This window comes from Leuciscus leuciscus (assembly GCF_965113295.1).
Source record: "Leuciscus leuciscus genome assembly, chromosome: 22".
NCBI classification, from domain to species: Eukaryota; Metazoa; Chordata; class Actinopteri; order Cypriniformes; family Leuciscidae; genus Leuciscus; species Leuciscus leuciscus.
Genome location: NC_138746.1, coordinates 14,033,980 through 14,051,704, shown reverse-complemented (window position 1 = coordinate 14,051,704; position 17,725 = coordinate 14,033,980). Strand labels below are relative to the sequence as shown.

The 17,725-nt window shown below is 37.4% G+C and overlaps 1 protein-coding gene across 2 annotated transcripts in view; it reads left to right on the top strand.

Annotated features, from left to right (window-relative positions):
- The window catches only part of adka (adenosine kinase a), a 159,951-nt gene that overhangs the window by 6,856 nt on the left and 135,370 nt on the right, over nucleotides 1–17,725 (top strand). For both annotated transcript variants that reach the window (XM_082154190.1, XM_082154191.1), the window contains exon 3: nucleotides 2,884–2,937. In XM_082154190.1, coding sequence (XP_082010316.1) covers nucleotides 2,884–2,937 — 54 coding nt within the window. The remainder of the gene's footprint in view (nucleotides 1–2,883; nucleotides 2,938–17,725) is intronic.

Below are 17,725 nucleotides of genomic sequence, written 5' to 3'. Positions count from 1 at the left end.
AAATGTGTCAAAATATGTTTTCTGCCCTTCATCAGCTCCAGTGATGATGATGATGATGATGATAGTGAGGAGGATCAGGAAAGAGATGAGAAAGTGTAGAGCCTGCGGTAAGCAGAACTACTTTCAAAACACTTAAGCTATGTCATGATCGAGTGTAGGAACCCATAACCCAGTTACAGATTATTTCCACATTGCATAGTTGACGATTACATAGACAGTATATAAAGACGATTATTGCAATTCACTAGAAATTTAATGAGAGGGGTTTGTAAACCATGTTTTCCGCCAAAATAAAAGCTTGATGCAGTTTGCGTCAAAATACCCCCGGACCCCCCTAGAAGAACCAAGGTCCACCCAGCACAGTTTTACCAAAAATCCTGTGAGAAACACTGGTATTGCTATGCCATTGCAGCTTATAGCTTGTTTTAGGATTCATCACTGTGGAGTATAGTTCAACTGTATTAATTAATAAATGTCAAATTTTCACTCGTTCCTTCCTATACTCCCTCATTACATGGCATTAGTGGTTTTAAGGAATAGGAGTTGGTATGCATATAATTAAGGGCGTGCAAAGATGGGTGGTGTTTATGATCATATAGTGGGCCAGTCTGGGCCAAAATGCCCGGGCTGATTTTTTTTGTCCCAGTCCAGCCCTGCTCATAATAAAAACAAAGTGTTGTGCTTTTCGCTAAAAGAAAAATAAACATGATGCGAGTTCTGCCTTCTCTGTCAGTGAAGTCCATTCTGAAACTCGTCCAAAAATTAACTTACTCAGCGAATACTCAGTCACACAGGCACGAGAGATATGTCTTTTATAAAGCTTGAATTCTCTTCTTTTAAATTAAGTCATTTATATAAAAAACTAATATTCTCTGTTTATGTAATCTGTATGAAAGAGAGATGTCAGTCGTTCTCAGTTCAGCTCATTATCTGCTAATGTGAACACGCTCACGGAGAGCGTGTGCTATTCAAACGCAAATGATCTGAGGCAATCCATGCAAACCTGTGAACGCCCACATCAACTCGATAAAACACATAGTTTAATCAGCTTAATGTACTCTACGTCGTCTTGCTACGCTGTGAGGAATAATACTATTGTAATAATAATCCTGGGAAATTGACCTCAGAAGTGCCTGTTTAGTTTCACTTCGAGGAGCAACGGATCCAGCTGAGGATTGTGAATGGCAAGTTCTTTATTCTGAAGTGCTTTGTTCTAATCGCGATATGGAATAGTGTCTGTAAACCACAAAAAGACTGTTTAAATATGAACCACGTGTCTGTGTGTGAATGAATGAACAGCACAGATGCGCGCTGTTGTTTACTTCAGCTATAGTAAACAACAGCGCGCATCTGTGCCGTTCATTCACACTCGCACTTACATTAATAAACATGTTATTTTTACATGAACGCATCTACTAGTTTAGCTTTTACCAAACTATATTGCTATACTGAGATGAGTATAAATCGACTGAAATATGTTGAAATAAAATGTCTTAACGTATTAAACTGCAAATTAACATTTATATGCTAATATATCATAAAAACGATATGTTACAGATGAAATATGAATGTTTAGACATTATTTCGTTGATTAGTTTTGGATAGCTTATAAAGTTTTTACTCTAAAAAAGACTACTGCCACATCAAATAAGCTTTTGTTCGCCAATTTCTGCTCATATGTTAAATATATAGTATGGGATGTTTTGTTAAAAATAAAGTAGGTATATTGAATTATCAACTAAGATGTTATTATAGCATTTGTTCCAATATTCTAACTAGTGAATCCTTTGAAATACGTATGATAAAATGAATACTTTTTACAAAGAAAGACTTGTTGTTAAAATTGTAATTGTTGTTGTAATTGTAACCTTTTTAATAAAATAGCAAAAAATATATTTAGAAGGTAAATCTAAACAAAACAAAATCTAAATCGGTCAATATAAGCCTTCTCATTAAATTATTTATGTGTTTTATTAGTGACAAATTTGGGGAGAGTATACATATTCCAAAACTTTCTGAAAATGCACTTTCTGAGAATTAAGTGCACAATTACTAGAAATGTTTACCTTGGATATTATACAATTTGAATGCATACAATATTTGTGGAAAAAGACAACGTTTTTTCAAGATGTTTCCAACTCTAACTTTGAACCAATTCTGTAGTATATATATATAATTTTTTTCTCTTTCTTTTGTCCTCGCATTCTTTCTTGTGGTACCCTCTCAGTGACACACCTGACTGAAAGGCTCATTATGCGGGTCAATCTCAGATGTGAATCACTTCACAGTCAAAAATACAAACATGTACATACATGTTGCTCACATATCATGGTAGCCCTGTTGGTGCTAAATAGTGTAATGACACCTTTGCCATTTAATATGTTTATAAGCAACTGAAAAAAGCACAAATGTCAGGGCATGTCAAAACATCTCAAGGACCCCAAAAACACCTTAGATCCAAGAGGGTTAATGATGTTTTAAGTTGATGAGGTGATTATGGCTCAACAAAAGAAGCTTTATTTTGGCTTAGGCCTAAGGCCTTCACCTTAGGCCTTCACACAAGGCTTCTTAGTAAAATAAGCTGTCACATGTGCTTGCCTTCATCTCATGGGCGGACAGATCTGTTCTGTGTAGATTGTTCATTGACGATATCTGTTTGAGAGTAAATTTCAAGATGTTTAGCCGTTCATTGTGAATAGTGAAAAAAAAACATGACAAATTCAAAATGGGTCATATTTTGACCATAATGATTATGCCACTAATGTCACTGAATGGAATTAAAATCGGAATTTTTAACCTAGAAAAATTAAAGCTATTTCTTTTCCTGTTCTTGGTGAGTAAATCTGCAGTTACAAAAATGCATTATCTTTGTGTGTCTCACAGGTATGGACTTAAGCCAAATGACCAGATTTTAGCAGAGGAGAAACACAAGGAAATGTAAGTGTCTTTTATCTCATATAAGTGTCTTTAGTGGGTCTCATTCACTTATAATTGCGTGGGTTGTTTTCGTATTTGTACGCACAGGAGAAATTCTTACAAAAAATCTCTGCCTACTTCACATGTTCATGCACACATGAATTTGTTCTTAACATTGTTCTGATGTTAGTGAATTTGGAGTATTGTAAATGAGCGAACCGTGTGCATGAGGTTAGACATTTGCATAAAACACGCCCAAACCATCTCCTTATAAGGGCTTTCCGCACACGCTTTCCTCAGTCTTTCGTTACTCTCGTCAAACTTGCCGCTGTTTGCAGATGCGCTCTTGTCTGATCCTCAAGCATTGCCAATGTGTGCCATTCTCACCAACTCAAACACAAATTAAACACCTTTTATACAGACCCATAACAGACTTCTCAGTAGCCAGCTGGACTACACACTCGTCTCGTACTATATCTGCGTCATTCAGAGACACCTCGCAGCTGAAGCTATAGCGTAGCTTATCTTACTCTTTAACTGGGGCCTATATGATGAAATTAGATTGTATTATTTATTGATTTTTATTATATAATTTTATAAAAGGATTATATAATACAAATAATGCAACATACTTTAATATAACTATAGTCGTGTTAGGATGAAATATAACTTCTTAACACGATTATATGGTCGTACAGAGTAAGTGCTTTTTGCATATGTGTGATTTCAGTTGTTCCTATATTTTTTTTGTAAATTTAGAATACATATTACAAAAATTTAGGTGAATCGTGATTTGCTCTTAAAATCGTCAAATTTGTGCATACTCATGCTTAGTGAATGAGACACCCAGTGTTTGTTTTTGACATTTTGGTATGTTCAATGATATTGACGACTATAGGCCATCATCCCTTCAAATGAAGAAAAAAATGAATTTTTTACTCTTTACATCATGTAATGTGGCGTTTAGTGTTCATGAGAATAGCCTTCATACTGGCATGTGGCCTAATCTACTTCTCTAGAGTAATTCCTTATTTAGGACCACATGCATGAGTTTAATTATTCTGTTCACATGCCTGTATACCAACATATGCTTCATCTTTAGAGGATGTGAGATCTCCTCAGGAGGGAAGGGCCTGTACTATGCATTACAAAGCACCATTGTAGTTTTGTTGCCATCTTGTGTATTGATGTTACACCATGTTGATTAGCTTCTGATCTAAATGATTGATTCTCTTTAATGCAAAGATTAGAAGGATGTTTAGCGCATTAGTAGGATACGGGCAACTCTGAATAATGTTCAGACGGGTGGATTCATCTGATCCCACTTTCCTTGAACTAATCATGTGTGAAGGCTGCTATTTGATGAGCCTGAAATTGTACTCTTTGGACTCAGCAGTGTCCCATAATGATTTGACCCTCATAGATAGAAAGAGTGATTCAATATGTGATACTGAGAGTGTGGTATTGCAATTTTCAGAATCAGAAACTTGCAGTAGCTTTAGGGCAACAGGCACTTTTGTCTGAACATCTTGATGCATAGTTGCATCCTAAAAGGCTGATTTGCACAATTCTGCTGCTTTAGTGCAATCCAGCTCAGATCTGCACTTGATTTCGCTGCCGTTTCTGAGTGGCTAGAGTGCTTTTACTTGATAGACAGTATGTCCTGCTTTTGGTAATGATCTTAAGAGTCAGCTTGAAAGCCTTAAGTAGTAGAACGGATGTATTGTTTACAGCAAGTAATTGCATGCAATTTGTGATATATTTAACTTGTTTTCCTTCAGTGTAGTTCGTTTTGAGAACTTCATTTTTACCCAGTATACTCCTCCTCAGTCATCTAAGTTTGGAAATTGTTGATGTCCAATTATGTTTGGTCAGAAGGCGGCAAGTGGATGCTGGAATGAACAGAGCTTAAACGTAGCCTAATAAGCCTAAAAGTAGGCTTATTGCTATTGCAAAAGTAGAACATATTTCATAGATTAATTCAGCCTGACACATCCTCATACAATGCTAACATTTATTGTTGGAGTTTTAAAGGCAAAAAAGACAGAAAATTCTGTAATTTACTCACCCTCATGTCGTTTCAAACCAGTATGGCTGGATGTCTTCTGTGGAATACAAGGACATTTTGACTTTTTGGAGCTTCACCACTCTTGGCCACTGTATACTGTTGTTCATTGGAAAAAAGCATTTTTGAGATGCTTTAACACTTCTTGTGCTCCACAAAAGAAAGCTGGTTACATTAGTTAATGCACTAAGTATCATGAACTGACAATGAACAGGATTTTTTATGGCATTTATTAACTATTCAACTTAAAATTAACTTTAATTATATAATTAATTTATTGTAATTAATGAGTTATTTGTTTATTAATTAACTGAAATACAAATGTGTATTATCTATGTAGAATTATGTGAAAAAATTAGCATTAACCAAGATTAATAAATATCTTACTGTAAAGTCAAGTGTCACCGTAATGTCATAAGTCATATGAGAACAACATAAGGGTTAATAACATATTTTATTTATTTATTTGGTGAACATTCACTTTAAAACAATCAAGAAAGAAGGATAAGAAGTTTTTAAAAAAGCATGCCATTTTTTCTTATCCACCATTTGTTTATGATGTGTATCTTTGGTAACTATTATGTAAATGTTAAACATAAACATGGAGCACATGATGACTTTTTTTTTTTTTTTATGTTTTCCAAAACACTACGGTCATATTAGGAAATGTTTGGCTGTCCAGATCAGGCTCTGTTTGTGTGTAACAAGTTCTCAGAAATGCTTTCCAAAGGTTGTAGGGTTGTTTTTGTTTGGATTCATAGATTTCAGTGTTTAAGTCGAGATTGAGCTGAAAGACATAGATCAGACGGAGACCTTTTGCCCCTCTATTGGTTTACTCAGCTGCGCTGTGCTCTTCCTCTCTCTGTGTGCAGACCTCAACAATGCATCACTTCAGCATGCACAATGTAAAACATATGATCATGAGAGGGCCGTGCATCACTCTTGAAACAATATCGAATATTGTCTGTAACTCATTGGGCTGTTCCTTCCTGGCTTATGCCTGTGAGATATTAAGTTTGCTAATGATTATCTCTTGTGGGCCAGTAACTTCAAACCATGCTAAATGATTGATTCGGTCATGAAATGTTGCTTTGCTGTCTTGAGATTCCTAATGTAGGTTGCTTGTGATGATTCTGGTGGGAGCTAAAGCACTTCTCACCGAGTATTATGTTTGAAGCTGTAGGCCTCTCTTCATTGGCCTTGTATGAAGAGAAATGAATGTGGCTTATCACTGAGAGAAAGCAAGGAGGACCACCTGACACCCCACTGTGTTTAAAGAATTCAAAGATGCTTAAAATGGTCCAAGCCGACTCAAAAAAAACACAAAAGTTAGAAAAGAGCTGTAATCTGTCTAAAGCAGTGCGGAGGCGTATATCAACCACTAAACCTTCAAGGATTTGATCCAAAGCTCCTATTGTTGTGGCTGCTCTGAATGTGTCACTTCTTTCTATGACCATAACAGTCGATTCATTGCGCTGTGTTTTTTTAACCACTTGCATGTATTTCATGTACAGTATGTACAACAATGTGTTTATTTTTATTTTTATGTGCGTCTGCTTCAAGTTGAAATGGTCTGATTTGGTGACTCTGCACGGTTTTGAATCCTTTCCTGTTCCGTTGTTTTTCATTGTCCGTATCAGAGATGTTGGCCTGACTGACACTAAGGCAAACAGCCAGCAAGGAACAGGTGGAGAGGCCAGACATGCTCTTCATTAATCACGACACTTGATAGACCTTCTATATATGATTCGCCTGTGCATTTAAAGCATATTTAAAGGGATAGTTCACTTTGAAATAGAATTTTGGTATGTTTTAGCTTACCTCAAGGGCATCCAAGATGTAGGTGTCTTTGTTTCCACAGTAGTTTCAATTTTGATATTTTTAGGTCAAACCGTTCTTGTCTGTCAGTCATATAATGCAGGTCTATGGTCACCGCCTCAAAGAGCATGCACAGAGAAGTCCAAATTAAACAATTCCCCATCGTAAGTACACATTGATAGCCTAAGACACGAAACGAGCGGTTTGTGTGAGAAAACGAACAGTATATTGTTTTTACCTCTTGTACACTTTCCGGCGCTTGCGCAGACTAAGCCAGAACGCGCGCACACGTCACACACCAGGAAGCGCGCGCGCCCTCATATCACTTGGACGTGGTTGTGTAGAGGTAAAAACTATATAAATACTGTTCGTTTTCTCACACAAGAGTTTCGTGTCTTAGGCTATCAATGTGTACTTACAATGGGGAATTGTTTAATTTGGACTTCTCTGTGCATGCTCTTTGAGGTGGTGACCATAGACCTGCATTATATGACTGACAGACAAGAACGGTTTGACTTAAAAATATCAAAATTGAAACCACTGCGGAAACAAAGACACCTACATCTTGGATGCCCTTGAGGTAAGCTAAAACATACCAAAATTTAATTTCAAAGTGAACTATCCCTTTAACTTGATTTCAAAACCTCTGTCCAGTTGTTTTTCTTTGACCCACACTAAGATCAATAGTGTAATCTTTTTTTTTTTTTTTTTTGATTGTAGAACTGTTCAGATTTTTGCATGACCGTTTCCTTTATTTTTACATTTAGATTACCTTTGCTTTCATATAACAAAAAAGTAGCAATTTGTTGACAGTGACACTGTTCAATGAAAATCTTCAGTGCAAAACATAAAATGAATATCCATATTTCTTTCTGTACATGTTGTAATGCCTAAATACACATGTGCATGCTGTCACCGTTTTCACAGATTTACGTTTACACAGAGATGATAACGGTATCGCTTTCACAACCCTTTTTCAAAAACTTGCACTTTGAAACCTAATTCAAAGTATGCGTTCTCAGGCCACCAAAACACCGTTGTCGTTTCAATGAATGACCAGAACGAATGAAAAGTTTTCTGTTTTCAGTTGAAAAACTGTGTTGTGTAAACGGTTTATAATAAATATAAAATAAACAGTTATTTTTTGTCTTGTAATTTTTTATTATTATTGGCCAAATCATAAAAATAATTATTGGCTGGTGTCAGCCAGAATGAGAATTCTAGTATAGAATTTAAAAAATATGCATCCCTAATTGTAGGGATAAATTTTGCTTTTGTTTCTACTGCTTGGTCAGAAATAAGGCACTTTATTTTGTGAATATACTAGTCAGAGTTTAAGGGCTTGCAGTGCGTTGTGCCAAACATCGGCCTTTAGCCATGACTACAATTCACAGTATTGCACAAGCTCTCAGTCAGAGCTTACTGCTGAAATATTGCATTGCATAATGCTGTTCATTTACATTCTGGGTCATTTGGACTGAACAGCGCTTGAGTTTTTTACCACAGACAGATGCTCTGACATTTTGCTGAAGACGGCCTGGGCATAAGTTGGCATTCATCGGCCCCTGTGTGATTTCCAAGGCCCTGAGGCAGCAGAGCGTAATCACCGATCACTGTACTTCTGTTATGGCAGTCTTCAGACGGGGTTTGATGTTCATATGCAGTAGTTTATTTTCTATAGCCAGAGTATGGTGTGCATTTACTGACCTTTCCATCTGTCGGTTTTGTCTATGTTCATGGAATATATAATATAATAAATATATATATATATATATATATATATATATATATATATAAAATAAAATAAAATATAATATAATATAATATAATATAATATAATATAATATAATATAATATAATGATATGATCACTGCATAAACCAGGAGGTTTAAACTCACACTGCCATCTTGTGACAAAGATAGACTCTTTATAGTGTTTTTTTTTTTTTTTTTGATTATAATTTTTACCTGTGATGTTCAAATATCTGGACACAAAATGCTAGCTGTATATAGCTCTGTCAATATACACTTCTGTTTTAAGAGGTGACTTAAGGTGTGCCAGACAGTGTTTTAAAGTATGGAGCAGCTGTGGTCTAGTGAACCTGTGTCTCTGGTCCAGTGAACAGCAGGTGCAGTACCATGGGCAGCCAGCAGGTGGAGGCATACGCTCAGGCATTGTATTACTTTTCCACAGCATCATGCCGCAGGGTGGCTTTTGCTCGTGCACAACAGGAAGTCTTATCCGATTTCAGATTAGTTTTGTTTAGCAAGGGACGGACAATTGAGTTGCTTCCCAGGCTGAAAGGCAAAGCTTGATTAAAGTTATTTGTTTTGAAATTCTTGAATGGAGTCAATTGTATATATTAAAACAATTATTGAAAACACATCACTTTGATTTCATAAATGCCCAGACAATCTCAGAACACACTGGCTCTGATCTGTGTCCTTTTGTTCTGTGGATTGTCCTAGCGCTGTGCAGCCCGTGGGCAATCTGCCTCCCCCCGGAGAGAGCTGAGTCTGACTGTTTCCTGTGTCTCAGATGGAGCTGGTTTTGATGAGTGCGCTGTTCTTTATTTGAGAGCGGGCAGGAAAAAGAGCTGTTGCACACTGAAAGCTAAATTGCAGGTGCACAGAGGATTGGGGGAAAATAGTATATTTGAGGGGGACAAACTGTTTGCAAATTGCGCACGCTTGCAGTATGAACATTTACTCAGCAGTGTTTGGGGCAAAAAGCTTTGTCAACATTAAAGAAAGGGAAAAAAATAGATTGGCAGGGATGCTTAACTTTTAGAGTTGGAGGAGACCGCTACAATTAATCATCGGAACTGCGTTCCTGACACTTCTGTCGAGAGCTATACGCTCGGATAAAAAATACTGTTCACTTAAATGAGCCACAAACCTGTACTGTATGTCCCTGTTAGTTTATCCCTGTGTGAGCCGTCCTTACTCTGCCTTCCCATTGGCAGACACGCATCAGCGCTCGTCCAGCTTTGGCTGGAAACACGAATAAAGCGCCACACCTCGGGATCGTGTTCCAGGGGTCAGGCCGGTGACCTTACCTCAACCTTAGAGAAAAAGCGGGAGGGTTAAAGCAGGTGGTTTGTCTACAGGATCCAGAATCTCGTCCGACTCGGAATCAATGGTCCCTTGTGGCTCCAACTCCAACTCTGGCTCCTGCCTGATTCATTTCCCATCAGCCGTCCCTTCGCAGCCAGTCCTCTAAGTGATTTCCCCTAATGGCTCGATGTCCGAGCGGTAACCTCTTAACTCTCAGCTCTGCATCCACTTCTGCCCAGTCGCTGCTCGAATCATCTTGAGGAAGGAGAGAGAGGATATCGTCTGTCACTCTCTCTCTCTCCCGCTCTTTCTTCTCAGTCTTCATCATCGTTGAAGCTCTGCTGTACGTTATGACTGTTTAGATTTATGTGCTGTGAATTACGGCGGCAGTAAGCTGACTGCCAGGAAAACTCCAGACCGTACACTGCGGCCCAGCGCAGAAACGCAACATTGGCTTTTATGGCCACTATGGGATTTTCCATTGGTCTTTGCCCTCTCAGGTGGGAACATAGATCTTTTTCTGCTGAGATGCATTAGGCGGGTTGTAGCCAAGTGTTACAGGGAGTCAGGTAGAGTTTTTTTTATTTTTTTAAAGTCTGTTTGTTCTCCAGTCAAAGCTGGAAGGTCTCTAATTGCTAAGCTGTGGGCCGCCATGGAGCCCAGCCAGGCCGTCTGTTTTCCTGCTGCACTAAATGCTGGCCTGATGGCAGTGGGCTGGTCCCGCTCCACGCTCTCCTTACAAGCATGCGTGCCTGCCATGTTTACGACAGCATTCAGATGCCGTTCCCTCTTCACTCCTGGTTAAGTGTTTGGTTCTGTACACTGAGCTGTCAGGTTTTGAACGGCCACAAACCCCAGCTTTGACTTTAATCATCTCGAATCACTCTATAAAACTGACCTCAGACCTGCTCCCTAGCACCTCATTACCAACAGAGCTGAATGATTATTTGCACTCTATTGCCCCCTAGTCCTGGCTGGCTTGTAGTTTTGCTGAAACGCACTGTGTGCGTCCTCCTGCAGGTGGAGCTGTAACTCACAGCGCTCTTGAGCGTCAGCCAGCTATCATCATGGAAAATATGCTGGGTGTGTAATGAAGTATTGTGCCGGGTGTGTTGTAGAGGAATAAGTTTTTCCTAATGTGGTATTGTTGAACGATTCTTAAGATTTTAATAGCTGTGATGATGACTGTCATCTCCTGCAGTTTCGGCAAAACCATTCTAGAGGAATACTTGTATAAATAAAATTATACTTTCTATAAATGCTATATTTATAAATGTTATCTAATTTTATATAAAAATTGTTAACATATTATTTAATTTATTATTATTATTATTAATTATTATAATTATCACAGTTTGATCAAATAAATATATCTATTATATATAAAATTTTATATAATGTTTAAATTATTATTATTATTATTATTATAATCAAATAAATAGATAGTTTGCTCATTAAAAACAAATCTTATGTCAGATAAAATATAATATTGTAATATTTTTGTTTTTATGATTTATCACAAATTATTTTTTTATATTTTAATAAGTTATATACAATTTTATATAAAAGTTTATATTATTATTACAAATGAATAGTTTGTTCAGATAAAAATTCTGCCATTTACTCACCTTTATGCCAATCTCTTATGATTTATTTCAGAGATAGTATAATGTCTAAGCTTCACTTTTCAACATAGCACCATTCACATTTACTGTATTCTATCAAATTAAGTTTTTTTCCTTTCCTTCCACAAAGCTATCATACTTCAGAAGACTTGAAATATAGTACACAAGTCATTTGAATTACTTTGTTTTTCTTTTTTTTTCTTTCTTTTTCTTTTTCTTTTTTTCACGATACGCTTTTATTGTATGGAAGAGAGCAGCTTGAACATTCTTCAAAACTTCTCTTTTTGGGTTCCATGGACAAAATTAAGTCTTACATGTTTTGAATGACAAGAGGGTGAATAAATAACTGATTTTATATCTACTGTATTGTTCTGTCCTGTTTATTTTCTGATTTATTATCTTGTTTTTAGGGAGTTGATCAGAGGTGCAGTATTTGAATTTTTATTAAGAAAAAACAAGCAAACAAACAAAAAACACAGCCCATGTATTTTGCTAGGGGAAATCAGCAGTTTCAGCATTGGTTTTAGCCCAGCAGTTAAAAGTATTGTAGCCCAACTTGTAACCTAATTTAAACAGTTGGGCCATGTGTGTAATTACCCTCATTTATCTCTGACTGATTCACAGCCAAAAGTTTCTTAAATGAGCATACTTTTACAGAAACCAAGATCCTACAGCCATTTTGTGGGAGTAAATTGGACTAGAAAATTCTTCAATGCCTTTTTTCTTTATTACTGATGAAACACTGCTGTCATGCGCTTGTAGATGGTTCACATTAGGCTGTGTGGTGTTCTCTGCATGGATATGAATTATTGACATGGAACATCATAGCTCAACAGATCATCCCATGTGTCTCCTTAGAGATCAGCCAAGGGCAGTCTTTTTACTTCAGGTTTGAAGAGCAGAGGACTGTCTTTCTCACACCATCTGTCTGCTTTCAAACTCAGTCTAATTGAAACCTAGACTGCCACCACAGACACATCCTCTCCGGGTAGACCAAGGGTCTGAGTCACAACGGTGTGCGAGGGGTCGTGCCTTCTGACCTCAGTAGCGTTACCTCAGGGCGATCTGGTAATGCGAGTCCTACTCAGCTTCAGGACTCAATTTTGTCTGTCTGAAAGGGCGACGATGATGTCATGTTTCCACCGAGCTTCGTCTGCACCTGTGCCGCTCATCAAAAAACGATTATTTCTGATTTGTACGTCTCATCGTTAATATTTGTAAAGTTAATGAGCAGATTCAGATTGATAGATTGCCAAGGAAACAGAACACAAGGACCGCGTCTGTGACATCACGGGATAATTAGGCCCACGAGTGCGCACGAATCCGCAACTGCGCTGATTTGCATTTTAATATGTTGTTAGCATAGGTGAAGGTTTATCTCCTCTTGATTAGATTCCAGTGATGTAATTACAAAGCAGAGTTTTACTTCTCAGAAAGGGCACCGCGCATAAACATCAATATGATTACCAGTAATTGTTTCAAAACAAATAAGCGGTTGGGTAATCAGTCATCGGGCCGCCTCGGAATTGTTTTGGAAGACGGTGTCCTCTGCAGCACATCACATTCGGCTCATTTTAACATCTCAGTTTAAATTGGCTTTCCACTTGTCAGAGTAAAGAATATTTTAAAGATGAGTGGTGAAGGCTCAGAGGTAATCAGTGCTTTTAATGATCTTATTTGTGCGTGAGTGGCTCTGTAGACATTACTTGAGAGTCATTGAGAGAGCTGAGACACTGCATTTGAAAAGCTGTCCCCTGACAGCCAAATCCATCCATTTATAAAAGAGGAATTATTATTGACTCTGCCCCCCCCCCCCCTCTCTTTTTCTCTCTCTTTCCTCTCTCTTTCCCCTCTCTTTCCCACTCTCCTTAAACAAGGGGAAAAATAACAGATTCAACCTTGGGAGAACAAGCATAGTGGAAGCTTAGAGAACAGAATAAGTAATGACACTGTCGTCTTGCAGGGACGTGGCTCACCGTGAAATGGGCTATTGATTTTAAACAGATAAACTGTGTTCTCTTTTGTGTTGAGAAATTACTGAACAATTTAATTAGGGCTGGAACAGCAATATTTATTACCATTTTTCGCACCCATCCGCTCCCTCCCCACTTTTTTTTTCCCATGAAGTCCTCAGTCTCCTTGTAAACTGCCAGAATAATTAAACAAACCATGTTGCAAAGCTTGGTGTTGCTGATTAGTGGCCTCACCCAAGAGAGGGAGAAAAGAGGGGGAAATATATCCATTGATCACGCTTCTAATTCCTGAAGGTCTGGAAGAATTGCCGCACCAGATGACTCTGTTGAAACGAGGATTGACGGGCGCTTTTACATTCGGTGTCGTCCTGCATTGTTTGAGCGCATCCCAATGCGTCTGTTAGCTGTTTGTCTAAATATAGCCTCCAGTGCCAATCAAATGGAAAACTGTCCTCTCGAGTGATTTCGACAGAGAATTCATGTGGAGCAAACGCTTGTCTTTCAGATCTTCCCTTAGTTTTGTAGAGTTTTTGAAGTCCTGATTTCTGTTGGCAAATGAGTATTGTACATTTTAGATGTTACTGTGGTCTGTAAATTCAATACGTTTTGATTACATAGACCTTGAATATGAATGTAAATATATCTTGTTTGTTCACAATGAAACTCCACAGAGTAAGCCACCTTTTTATTTAGGGCCCATGAAATCCATTTTATTCAATCTGTGTTTTCCGATTCTTTTTTTGTCTTTCTTTTTTTCAGAATTAAATTAATTAATACAACTTTTACAATTGAATCAGTCTTTTAAAATGTAGTCAAATTAACATATAACAATTCATTTGTGACAAAACATTGCGTTTTTATTTTTTGTCAAATAAGATGCTGCACAACGACATAACTGGTATAATTTAAAACGTGAAAAAATATCTTGGTTGTATGATATATATTTTCATATAAATTATCTAAAATACATTTTTTGATATTAATAATATTATTATAATTACTTTAAGCATAGACAAGAATATACAATAGTAATATATTTCTGTCATAATGTCTTCAAGTTGATGTTTTGTGATTTTAAGATCTTTTAGTTCCAGTTTTAGCGTGTATTTGCCGGTAGTTTTTCTCAAATGAAAAGCTTGTGAAGTGACTCACAGAAGCAGCTCTGGAGATGAAGTTCATGTGTTCATGTCCTCATATACTGAAAACCGTCAGTGAAGCCGAGTGTCACGTGTGTTTGAGTTTGTGTATCAGACGCAACTACGGCACTCGTGCACACAGAAACACGAAGAACACGCATACTTATAGCAACATTCACTGACTTGCTGTTGTCACATTTATTTCTGCTGTGTGAGAGGCTGTTAGATTAATCCATGTCCTTTTTTATTCAAAATCTCCTCATCGGCGGCAGGCGCTGCACTCATTTTCGCATGTGTTCTGTTCAAGTGTTCTGATGTCACATGGCGATGACGCAGCCGTACCCCACAGCAACGCAACTTGTAAACTGATTGGCTTTTGCTCGTCACTCGTAGCATGCTACTTTATCAAAGCATATGCTGCTTATGATCCAGGTATGGCTTGTTCATGCAACCAAATGTTTAATGTGGTTTCATGTCTATTTTCATTTTAATGCATTTAAGATAAAAATTGAGCGTTACATCGGACATTTTTTCTGTTATTGAAATATGTATACCATTGATAAATACAGATACCATTTTAACGCCCAGGCACACATGTAGGTACTGTGTGAAGAAAAAGTGTGGATACTTGTGGATGTCAAGTATGTGTAATATATATAAATAAATAAATAAATAAATAAATAAATATATATATATATATATATATATATATATATATATATATATATATATATATATATATATATATATAAAAAATAACTTCTTAGTATTCTTACAATTTTTAAAGATGCAATTGACCATCATCATTATTATTATTATTATTATTATTATTATTTAAAAAAGCATAATGCTGATTGTTTTAAATGAGGTATAACACATCATACCACAGTACAACTTTCCAACAGTATTTAATGTCAACTACCCATTAGTTGCTGTTGGATATTTATTTAAACGAACTTGCATTGCAGCTCACACAGCCTTGTTTTTTTTGCAGACTGCAATTTATCAGTTGTACACATCAAAAGCTCTTTACCCAGGACGTCCTGACATTGATTGAGTAGCATCCCATGGGATAACTTTGTGTCAGATATAAAATACTAACTTGTTTCAGAGCACGTTTTATGGCGGTTAATGACGTCCTCTGGTTTCAGCGGCTCAGGATGGCCCATGACAGCTGTTTAGGGTGGAGAATGATATGTGTGTGCTCTCTGCTAAATGATTAAATGGTTAAAAGGCTCTTGATTGTAGCCGAGCCACGTGATCCCCTGGGCCCCTGCGAGGGGGGAAAGGTCCCGAGGCAGCTGCTGCTTTTGAGCAGGACTCCTTAAGCCCTCTGAGAGCAGGGCCCCTCGCCGTCTGTGCTCCAAGGTGCTGAAAAACAGTTATTCAAGCCCAAATCCTGTGAGCCCCTGTGTGTGTGTGTGTGCGTTCGATTCCAATCCGTTGGAGTCCCCTTGTGTGAAATAAACACCCAGTCTGCTCAGATTCCCCAATGTGGATGACTAGGAGCAGGTGTCCCACCAAGCTTTATTAAGTCCTCTCCATCTCTCTCCATTAACATGGTGAATGTGGTCCGGTGGGGAAGAGGCCCTCACAGGAGGCCGTAGACACTCTGTCTGTCTGCGATTCAGATGTAAAGGGCCATGTAGGCATGCACGTCAACCACTGCATTCCACATAAGGGCTGGCTTAACCGCACTGTTTCATGTCTTATGTAACCTTATTTGAATGGAGGGTTCTTATCGTCCTCTGCCCAGAGGAACCTCCCCTCCTCTTTCACCTCAACATGAGACCCATCTTTATTCTACATCAATCTTGCATGTTTGGTTTTTCTTTGCTGAGTTGCCTTTTGTTGCTCTTTAAAAGGATGAAAGTCCTCTGAGGATTATTGAATATTCAGGGTGTCATGTTTTATAGGTGTTTCTTGAACTATGGGTATTTTTGGACCTGTGGACCCTCTACAAAATGACATTTCAATCATTTATGGAAGGGTTTCCCAAAACTGGGGTTTGTGAAGGAACTAAAGGGGGTTGCGAGTTTAAGAAAAGCTAATAATTAATTGCATCATAAAAATGTAAATATGAAATAAATAAAAGATTTATTTTATTTACAGTAATATTTACAGTATTTTATAATTTGTCAATTATAGTGTAATTGGAAACTGCTTTTCACAAATTATATTTGACTTAATTTTTTTCATGTCATTTCATATCAAGCATGCTTTTCAAGACTAACTTTTCATAAAACTTTAAGGGCAACATTTTAGGATGTAATCACACCACAATTTGTGTAAAAATGTGCAATTGTGAAAATTATTTCTACACTAGATATAAAGTTAGATTTATTTTACTCTGTTTAGTTAATCATGTTTTTTAAAACGTAATGGTTAATAATATTTTAGATATTTTTAGACTTATTTTAGACTTTTTTAAGATTAAAAATCTAGGCCTTGGACAATGGTAAAACATTAAACTCTCTACATTAAAACTCTCTACAAAAATAATGAAGGCATGGTAAAAAGTTTCCAAGTGAGTATTACTGTGACTTTCACAAAAACAGAAATGTTCAAATCTTTTCATTTTAATACAAATCAACCCCTGGGACATTAAAGTGCTAGTAGTTGAAGAAACACCCATATATACTGTAGAACACAAGGCTATCTACACCTTTCAAAGCTGTTACTGCCTTCTCAAAACTTATGACTATGTGAGGAAGCAGATCCCCTCCCTACTAGGTATGTGTAAAGAACACCCTCAGAGAAATGTGTAAAAGAAGGCGTAAATTTCCAAGCGTGTTATGATTAACACTGAGAGAGGGCAAGATGGTGGTCCCCCCTCCTGTGGAAAAAGTACTCCGTGCAGGTTAGCGTTTAAGCTAGCATGCAGGCCAGGAACCAAGAATACTGATGGAGACATTAGTCAGGCTGCAGTTGGGGGTTTATTTTTAGAGGGTGGCATTTAAAGTCAGGACACTTGGTTCTGCCTGCCTGTTAATGACTCATCTGGGGAGAGAGAAAGAGAAAGAGAGAGAGGCCGCTGCCCAGCCACCGACAAAAGCTGCACTCTGCTCTGGATCGTCACGCGGTGCTTGAGCTTCAATTTATACATCTCAGATTTGTTCTCTATAATTTAAACGCA